This window comes from Diaphorina citri, unplaced genomic scaffold (genome assembly GCF_000475195.1).
Source record: "Diaphorina citri unplaced genomic scaffold, Diaci psyllid genome assembly version 1.1 scaffold864, whole genome shotgun sequence".
Classification (NCBI taxonomy): domain Eukaryota; kingdom Metazoa; phylum Arthropoda; class Insecta; order Hemiptera; family Psyllidae; genus Diaphorina; species Diaphorina citri.
The window spans coordinates 59,413-70,309 of record NW_007378296.1 but is presented as its reverse complement, the minus strand read 5'-3'; the positions used below and the strand labels follow the sequence as shown (position 1 = coordinate 70,309).

The following is a 10,897-nucleotide window of genomic DNA, read 5'->3' as shown; positions in this document are numbered from 1 at the left end:
ACAAGCTCCCCCCCCCACCCCCGGCCCATGCCACCTCGGTATCCTACCTAGCTACCCCCCAGACACAACCCTTGGACCTCGGGGTGTGTCTCGTGAAGACACCCCCCTCCCCACCCAAGAGGAAGATAGATCATCATGACCTATCCATATCACCAGCCAAGAAACCTTGCCCTCTCCTAGTAGAACCAGGACCTCAGCAAGAACCTCTCGCACTATCACTCAACCCATCACCATCCAACCTATCAATCAACAGTGCGCCTGTGTCCAACCTAGCAATCAACGCGTCTCCATCCAATCTATCACTCAACAACGCCTCCGTGCCCAACCTATCACTCAACAACGTGTCGCTCACCGGTGTACCCTCACTCAACCACAGTGTGGCCAGCTTGGCATCAATCAATACCGCACCGGCACTCAGCACGCCTGTGCCATCAATCAACACGCCTTCCACTCTATCATCACTCAATCTGGGGGGCACCCTACCGAATAGCCTCCTGGTAGAGATGATGGTACCTAGCAGTACCAGTGTAACGTTGACCAGCGTGTCTGAACCAGCCAGTCTGACTACGAGCCCGGTGCCCAGCAGTGTGATGATCACTAATGAGAATAGCAATAGTAGCACGGGCAGTATACCCCCCAGTACCAAAACAGAATCATCTACTAGTAGCAGTAGCTCAGGTAAGTAATGTGAGGGGTAATGAACTCAAACAGTATTCCCCGATCTCGCTCAAAATCTAGGGTTCACAAAATTGGCCATAACTTGTAGTAGAAAAGAGATAGAAAGATGATTCTTTCACAGTCATGTTCAGAACAAAATTTTGCAAACTGAAAAGCCATTTTTCACGCCTCAATTTTTGACTTGAGAAGTAACTATTGGAATTTATTATAGTAAGTAAATCAAACAACTTGCTAGAATTTTGTCCATTTTCATTCCCCCAGGCGCTCACCACCATGGGAGGACCCCAACATTGTCGGTCTAGAGGAGAATGTATTGAATTTGTGTTTGTTTCTTTTCTCTCAATATAATATCATGAACCCATTGCTGTCATGCATACGTTATCTTATCTTTTGTTCTAATATACGTATTTACGTATAGTATGATGTGTATTTTTATAGGTGTAGTGAACGTATAGCATGAACTGATGTAGTGTACCTTGTGGTCGCTTGATGAACAATATCGCCTATCACCCACTTGGAAGAGGCGCGCTGCCTTGTAAGCCCTAGATCGCCGGTTCGTGGTCGCTTGAAGAACAATATCGCCTATAACCCACTTGGAAGAGGCGCGCTGCCTTGTTAATATCATCAACCCATTGCTGTCATGCATACGTTATCTTATCTTTTGTTCTAATATACGTATTTACGTATAGTATGATGTGTATATGTATTTTTATAGGTGTAGTGAACGTATAGCATGAACTGATGTAGTGTACCTTGTGGTCGCTTGATGAACAATATCGCCTATAACCCGCACTTGGAAGAGGCGCGCTGCCTTGCTTCTTTTCTCTCAATATAATATCATGAACCCATTGCTGTCATGCATACGTTATCTTATCTTTTGTTCTAATATACGTATTTACGTATATCGTATAGTATGATGTGTATATGTATTTTTATAGGTGTAGTGAACGTATAGCATGAACTGATGTAGTGTACCTTATGGTCGCTTGAAGAACTATATCGCCTATCACCCACTTGGAAGAGGCGCGCTGCCTTGTAAGCGCTAGGTCGCCCTCTCTTTCTCTTTTCATATTTTTTATCGGCCTCTCTCTCTCTCCCTCTCCTTTGTGAAGACGCGAAAAAAGAACAATCATCTCGTTTCTCGTTTTAGTTTTATTTTTCATCAGCTTTTTACTTTTTTGTGTGTCAGGTGTCTTTTCCTTTTCTTTTCAAGAAGTTCATGGTAGTTTTATCTTTCCCTTTAACTTTTTTCAGTTTTTCTACACGGTTTGTGTTATCTTGTACCTTTACAAAGGTGTGAAGCTGTGAAGTGCCAAGTCTGGAGTAGAACGTCTGAAGTCAATGCTAAAGCGTTCCGTTCTAAAATGGAACTTTTTCTTGGAACAATAAGTGCCTATTGGAGCACGGGATTAGTTTTTGCCACGCCATTATTCTAATTCGTGTGTAATCTATTGAGTGATTATTAATAATCGGGAAATAAATACAGTTTATACTTCGTTTACATTAGACATTATACAGAAACTAAAATATTAAAATAAAAACACATCAACAGATGCACTTGTGTACCTAATTACTTTGTAACCAAAATAGGTGTTTCGTTTGTCTGAACATCAGGCAGTACTCTATTATACTGCCAATAAAGATTTGTAATTTTTTCAAGTACCTAACTTGAATTTTTCCATATAAAACTTTCTAAGTGAACACTGCTTGAATTATTTCGAAGGACCTCATTTTGTTTGTACATTTGTACGGAGGAAAGGATTGACTTGACTTTCATATCAACACAGCAAGGTCAGTGCATACATTTAGAACAATAGGTGGGTTATGTTGACCATTCAGACACCTTCCGTTGCTCTACATAATTTATGATTGATTTATCAACTAAATATTTTTGTATGGTTGAATAATTGGTAGGTACTACCTTGATACTTCATAATTTGTTTCCTTGGAGCCAAGACTGGAAGTAAATTTGAATAAATTGGTATTCAAATAAGTACATAGAAGATCTCTTGGTCATTTGGCAAAAACATGAGTGATCAATGAGATATAAGACTTTATGTAAACGTTATGAATAGAACTGTGTGTAAGTTCTGTAAATTTTTGTCTGTTTATTATTGACTGCTCAAGTAATGATGTAATGGACACAAGTATTGCTTGAAAATATCATTAACAGCTAATCTTTATGTCCGAAACGAAAAGGGTGGATGTCATGACTGTAAGAACTTATAACTAAGGTTACTTATCAAGTATGCTGGAAGCCAGAAGGCATGTAAATGTTGAGAGTTTGAAGCACTGCCTGGCCTATATTAAAACAAGATACCTAGTACCTATTTCATGGTTTTCTGCATTTTTGTCTCAACTTTTCTCCCACTTCCCTTCAGCTTTAACCAAATTTATTCCACAAGTTTATTATAGCTCAATCCTCATGCCATGTTTCTGATAAAGAGGGGAACAAATGAGAAAAAAAAAGTGTCTCGAATCAGAAAGCACAAGTTAATAAAAGATTAGGAATCACGTTCTCATGTAAGTTTCAACTGTTTTACAGTGATGTTTTTTTGTTTTTTTTTTGCTCCTTTCAGAGATCGACATAGAAAAAAACTCATCAAGTCACCCTTTTAACTCTTAATTGCTTTGAAAGTTGAAAGCTTTGAACTTATTAATTGCTTTGAAAGTGTAAAGGAATATGACAGTTCAGGTTGTTATGTAGGTCAGTTTTCTCTCTTAGCTTCATCAAAGTCAATAAAGACTTTGTAACATTATGAAGGTCCATCCTAGCTACGAGTATTTGATCGTATATGAAAAACCTAACAAAAGTGAAGCATTACCCGTTTTCCTTACAATTTAGAATTCAAAATTCAACATTCTTTCTATGGCAGTCAAATCCAAGGACAGATCTTCCCAGGAAGACATACCTTCCTGAGCTCCTCTTCTATACGCGTGTTTTTCATTCCACTTCCCCTACTTTAGCGTCAACGCTGCGTCTTAAATCCCTGATGCGAGTCTCGAGTAGCTTCAGGTTCCGCCATATTGTAATTGTATTGAGGGAAAGGAAAAAAATGTTTCGTAATTTCTCCACTAGATGTCGTCATGTTTGTTGAATTTCCACTTTTTACCCCCACTCCTGACGCAGAGTGAACGCCGCATCGATGCGGCGTAGGAATGAAAAACAGACCTAAAATGTGCATTTTCCTTTCGGGAAACTTTCAGAAACAACTGGTTTTTGGAAACTTAATAGCACCAGTACTAAACCATGAAAAATCCAACATGGCAGACTAACAGAAACAGTTCCATTTCTGAAAGAAAATGCACCCATACTATGTATCTCACATAGTTCACTATGACTATTGATGATTTTGCATATTGGATAATATCAAGACCTCGGTGGTGTAGTGGTCAAGGTGCTCGCCTGGTAAACAGGAGAACGTGTGTTCGATCCCAACCAAAGTGCTCATTCATTGCACCATTGTAGTGTTTGGAATCTAAGGAAGGGAATGGCAATATTTCACCACCTTTTTGTGATCGAAATTTGAGTAGGGTAAACAATTTTTTTGGTCAACCTTGAGAATCGAACGGAGGACCTTCTGCATTGTGTGCTACCATTTTTTCTTGATTCAATATCGATTTTTTATGGGGCTTGGAAGCCCCCATTTAGGTACTTGAGAGAAGTCAAAGTCTTTGAATGCCTATTTGAAAATTTCGACCGCCCCGGGGATCGAACCCAGGTCTCCCACATGCAAACCGAGTACACCACCATGGAGGACCCCAACATTGTCGGGGCTAGAGGAGAATGTATTGAATTTGTGTTTGTTTCTTTTCTCTCAATATAATATCATCAACCCATTGCTGTCATGCATACGTTATCTTATCTTTTGTTCTAATATACGTATTTACGTATAGTATGATGTGTATATGTTATGTGTAGGTAATTTCAAAAATGAGCACATCAGCGTTTGGTTTTTGTTTTGGACTAGAAATTCTCTTGGTCAGCCAATTCAGGTCTACCTGATTATGAGCGGCTGGCCTTAGACAGAGAATAGACCAGCAAGTACTAAGCCTCCTAGCTATCTGCAGATTTGTCTATAATTGTAGAACATCAATAAATGTTATTAAATTCAAAGAATATATTTTTTTAATAATTGCTTATTATAGCAAGGTTTTTTAATCATGTATTTTGAAGGGAAAGGAAATGCGCTCAAGTTACCACTCCAATGCAAAACTGTAGAAACAATATCCTATCTCACCTCATCCGAGCTCATCTCAGCCCTGTTCATAAACACACCCTCATGAGGTGAAACTTTGTTGTTGAGGCAGTGTGGATGGTTCAGACAGAATAGGAGAGGGGTGTGTCAAGAATACTTTATTTATTTTGTACTTTCTGAATGGAGGACTCTTAAGCCAGACCCACTATCAGGTTGACTTGACAGACGGATCTTTTCAGCCGTACCTGTCAGGTCTACCTGATTATGAGCGGCTGGCCTTAGACAGAGAATAGACCAGCAAGTACTAAGCCTCCTAGCTATCTGCAGATTTGTCTAAAATTGTAGAACATCAATAAATGTTATTAAATTCAAAGAATATATTTTTTTTTATACTACGTTTAATAATTGCTTATTATAGCAAGGTTTTTTAATCATGTATTTTAAAGGGAAAGGAAATGCACTTTTTTCATAGTGTTCTCACGTATCAAGATTTATATATTTCCTTGGTCTGTTTTCTTGTAAACTTAGAATGTGTTATTGCCAAAACTGAAACATATTTTGAGTGACTAGATAGCAACACAGTGTGCATTTTTCTTTCGGGAAACTTTCAGAAACAGAACTGATTTTTGGAAACTTAATAGCACCATACTAAACCATGAAAAATCCAACATGGCAGACTATCAGAAACGGTTCCATTTCTGAAAGAAAATGCACCCATAAGGCCTGTTTTTCATTCCTACGCTGCATCGATGTGGCATAGGAATGAAACTTGGTGTTACTTGGCGTTCACTCTGTGTCAGGAGTGGGGGGTAAAAATTGTGAAAACTCAACAAATATGACATCTAGCGGAGAAATTACAAAACATTTTTTTCGTCATATGGAAACTTCCCTCAAAACAATTACAAAATGGTGGAACTGAAGCTACTTGAGAGTTGCATCAGGGATTTAAAACGCAGCAACGACACTGAAGGAGGGGAAGTGGAATGAAAAACATGTGTCACTTCACGTCGGGTTTGGATTGCACCTGCGTCGGAATGAAAAACAGACCTATACTTACTATGTATCTCACTTAGTTCACTATTTTTGAAATTTTGAGTGAAAACTTCATCTTTCTATGCTACTTGTCTACTGACAATAATTATTGTGGAAGTGGTTGTCTTGTGCAGGAATTTAGACAATTTTTACCCCCAGGTTTCCTGTCTTATGTTGAAATTATCTTCTGCCACATTTGCTTGGAAAAAAACACCATGATCCATTTGAAGGTCAACATAAGATGGTGACCTGGCCCTGATTGACCATTTTTGCTTTTATTATTTTACATGCTTTTTGTAAGTTCTTGGGAAAGTAGTTAATTGAATTGTAGGTACCTACTTGAATTAGGTTAAATTAAAATTGTTTTCTCTTTGCTTCCTAAAAAATGAAAATGACAAATCAATGTGTCAAAAAAGGTACCTCCCTCCTTACATGGGTAATTATACAAAACAGAACATCAATGGAACTACAAATATGACAGGATAGGTACCTATTCATTATCATGTATCAATTACCCATAACACCTCTAGAACATGTGAGAGTTGAGTATTGTATGCGTATCACTAATAGGGAATGTTGTTTTATTGTCTTGCTAGCTTGGAGCTCTGACACACTTATTTTGTATTCATTGTTGCTCTACCTTGTTCATTTGAGGCAGCCAAGTTTTGTTTCCATTGTTTTTGTGAGAACAAAAGTCTCTCCTCATGGTGATTGAAGTTTTGCTATTGATAAAAAATTCCATCCTACTTCCTGTTGTGAAGGAAAGACTGCAATTTTTGATTGATTGATTTTTCTCTTTTTTTTTTACTTACTAGGTACCTATTTAGATAAGAATTATTTTATCTCTTGTACATATAACATCATACTTAATTTTTGATTAATTGTTTTTTTTTTTTTTTTTACTTAAGTACTAGGTATTTAGATAAGAATTATTTTATCTCTTGTACACATAACATCATACTTATTTAGGTGAGAAACACTATCTTGTATTGACCCACTTTATTAAAATAATTAACATCTTTTTTTTTTCTTTTTTTTTGTGGTTAGGTAAGGTACCTACACCACTTTTTTATTTCATATGATTGTGGTTAAAATGTTCCCCCCCATATTTTATTATCTGCTGAGGTCAACTCGGTCTATTATGCCTTGTCTTTTCACTGGGGTTTCATACAGCACAACTGTCCTCATGTGACTCAATCCACCCAAAATAACCAGCAGCATTTGGTGTCCCAGATGGCCACCTGTCCAGATACCAACCGCATACAACATTGCTTAATTTCAGTGATCTGTCTGGAACTGGTGCATTTAACATGCTATTACCTGACTAAAATGTTAGGTATTGCAAGTATTATGTTTAGGTGGTCTCTTATCGATCCATAGTGCACCATATCTATATTATTTTTGTTTAGGACTAGGTATTTATTGCACTTCTTCTTGCAAGTTTCATACAGCACAACTGTCCTCATGTGACTCAATCCACCCAAAATAACCAGCAGCATTTGGTGTCCCAGATGGCCACCTGTCCAGATGCCAACAACATACAACATTGCTTACCTTCAGTGGTCTGTCTGGAACTGGGTCATTTAACATGCTATTAAGCTGCGTCCACACGCAGCGGCCGTCGATCGATGATTGAAACCGTCCACACTGCCTCGACAACATAGATTCACCTCATTGCGTCGATCAACGGCCATCGACTATGTGTGGACACAGCTTTACCTGACTAAATGTTATTTACAACTATGTAATTGAAAAACGAGCAGATCAGCGTTAGAAACGTGGTTCTGCCTGGTTTTTGTTTTGGACTAGAAATTCTCTTGGTCAGCCAAACAGTTTGTTGTTTTTTTTTTTTTTTTTTTTTTTTTTTTTTTTTCATTTTAACTCTGGAATATCAAACCACCGAGGTAGGTGGTGTAGTGGTCAAGACGCTTGCCTGGTAAACAGGAGGGCATAGGTTCAATCCCACCTGAGGTATCGAATTTTATCCTAATTTATTTGATTGTTCGACCACATAATAATGGTGCTCTAAGTGTAAGGGTTAGCTGGTAAAGAGCGCCTCCGGCGTTCACCTCGCCTAGTGGTTTTATTCCATTGATTCCTCTGAAGAGTCATAATATTAGGGGCCGCTACTTCGCCCCGCTAAGTCAAGAAAGTTTGACCCATCATTACCAGATCATTCAGGTCTAAACTTTTCTTACCAGGACCTCAGCAAGAACCTCTCGCACTATCACTCAACCCATCACCATCCAACCTATCAATCAACAGTGCGCCTGTGTCCAACCTAACAATCAACGCGTCTCCATCCAATCTATCACTCAACAACGCCTCCGTGCCCAACCTGTCAGCCAAACAGTTTGTTGTGACCATGAGGAGTTGGATTAACGTGGCTTAGCTCTTATCTTGTGCATAGCTTTGCTGTCAGCAGAATTTAGTGCTTTGCTCAGCATAGTGGAATTGGACTTGGGATTTTGCTGAATACAATGTTGACTTTCGATGATTTTGCAGAGTGGATAATATCAAGACCTTGGTGGTGTAGTGGTCAAGGTGCTCGCCTGGTAAACAGGAGAACGTGGGTTCGATCCCATCCAAAGTGCTCATTCATTGCACCATTGCAGTGTTTGGATTTTGAGGAAGGGGATGTCAGTTTTTCACCACCTTTTTGTGATCGGAATTTGAGTAGGGTAAACATTTGTTTGGCCAACCTTGAGAATCGAATAGAGGACATTCTGCATAGCACACACTACCATTTTTTCTTGATTTAATATCGATTTTTCAAGGAAGACCTAATAGGGCTTCGAAGCCCCCATTTACTCAAGAGAAGTCAAAATCTTTGAATGCCTATTTGAAAATTTCGACCGCCCCGGGGATCGAACCCAGGTCTCCCACATGCAAACCGAGTAGAGTAACCACCATGGGAGGACCCCAACATTGTCGGGGCTAGAGGAGAATGTATTGAATTTGTGTTTGTTTCTTTTCTTCTTGCAAGTATGTGTAGGTAATTTCAAAAATGAGCACATCAGCGTTTGGTTTTTGTTTTGGACTAGAAATTCTCTTGGTCAGCCAAACAGTTTGTTGTGACCATGAGGAGTTGGATTAGCGTGGCGTGGCGTAGCTCTTATCTTGTGCAATGTGCATAGCTTTGGTGTCAGCAGAATTTAGTGCTTTGCTCAGTATAGTGGAATTGGACTTGGGATTTTGCTGAATACAATGTTGACTATTGATGATTTTGCATATTGGATAATATCAAGACCTTGGTGGTGTAGTGGTCAAGGTGCTCGCCTGGTAAACGGGAGAACGTGGGTTCGATCCCATCCAAAGTGCTCATTCATTGCACCATTGCAGTGTTTGGATTTTGAGGAAGGGGATGTCAGTTTTTCACCACCTTTTGTGATCGGATTTTGAGTAGGGTAAACATTTTTTTGGCCAACCTTGAGAATCGAACAGAGGACATTCTGCATAGCACACACTACCATTTTTTACTTTCTATTTCTTGATTTAATAATTTAATATCGATTTTTCAAGGAAGACCTAATGGGGCTTGGAAGCCCCCATTTACTTAAGAGAAGTCACCAAGCTCCCACCCCCACCCCCGGCCCATGCCACCTCGGTATCCTACCTAGCTACCCCCCAGACACAACCCTTGGACCTCGGGGTGTGTCTCGTGAAGACACCCCCCTCCCCACCCAAGAGGAAGATAGATCATCATGACCTATCCATATCACCAGCCAAGAAACCTTGCCCTCTCCTAGTAGAACCAGGACCTCAGCAAGAACCTCTCGCACTATCACTCAACCCATCACCATCCAACCTATCAATCAACAGTGCGCCTGTGTCCAACCTAGTGCAAGGCGAGCGCAGTGACCACTACGCCATGGGAGCTGACGATTTGGTCTAACTGGTCATAGACAGGGAGATGTTTGGTTGTCTGGACCTGCCCGGACCAAACAAGCAGATAGACAACCTGAAAACACGTCATGTTGAAAATTTCAGTCACTTCGTTCGTTCAATCTTCATCAGGAGGAAGCGGTTGAGTGACTGACAAAACATTATCTGATTTTATCAATTTAACGATGAGTGAGTAGCTTACACGAAGAACCAGGGTGCAATGACTTGACCAAATCCGATTAATCATAAGAATTTTGATTTCTTCAATCGATAAAGATCACTGATGTTTGCCCAACCTATCACTCAACAACGTGTCGCTCACCAGTGTGCCCTCACTCAACCATAGTGTGGCCAGCTTGGCATCAATCAATACCGTGCCGGCACTCAACACACCTGTGTTGCCCAACCTATCACTCAACAACGTGTCGCTCACCAGTGTGCCCTCACTCAACCATAGTGTGGCCAGCTTGGCATCAATCAATACCGTACCGGCACTCAGCACGCCTGTGCCATCAATCAACACGCCTTCCAGTCTGTCATCACTCAATCTGGGGGGCACCCTACCGAATAGCCTCCTGGTAGAGATGATGGTATCTAGCAGTACTAGTGTGACGTTGACCAGCGTGTCTGAACCAGCCAGTCTGACTACGAGCCCGGTACCCAGCAGTGTGATGATCACTAATGAGAATAGCAATAGTAGCACGGGCAGTATACCCCCGAGTATCAAGACAGAATCATCTACTAGTAACAGTAGCTCAGGTAAGTAATGTGAGGGGTAATGAACTCAAACAGTATGCCCCGATCTCGCTCAAAATCTAGGGTTCACAAAATTGGCCATAACTTGTAGTAGAAAAGAGATAGAAAGATGATTCTTTCACAGTCATGTTCAGAACAAAATTTTGCAAACTGAAAAGCCATATTTCACGCCTCAATTTTTGACTTGAGAAGTAACTATTGGAATTTATTATAGTAAGTAAATCAAACAACTTGCTAGAATTTTGTCCATTTTCATTCCCCCAGGCGCTCATAAGTTGAAGAAGGCCTGGCTACAACGTCATTCGGGCGTGGAGGGTACCACCCCTCCCCCGGCCACCCCCACCCCA

General features: G+C 40.2%; 1 protein-coding gene across 1 annotated transcript in view; it reads left to right on the top strand.

Moving 5' to 3' along the window:
• LOC108252795 (putative protein TPRXL) overlaps positions 1-10,897 on the top strand; it is a gene marked incomplete at its 3' end in the record, with an annotated part of 12,143 nt that extends 1,246 nt beyond the window's left edge. The window contains 2 exon segments of the mRNA XM_026826044.1: positions 6-678; positions 10,815-10,897. Coding sequence (XP_026681845.1) covers positions 6-678; positions 10,815-10,897 — 756 coding nt within the window.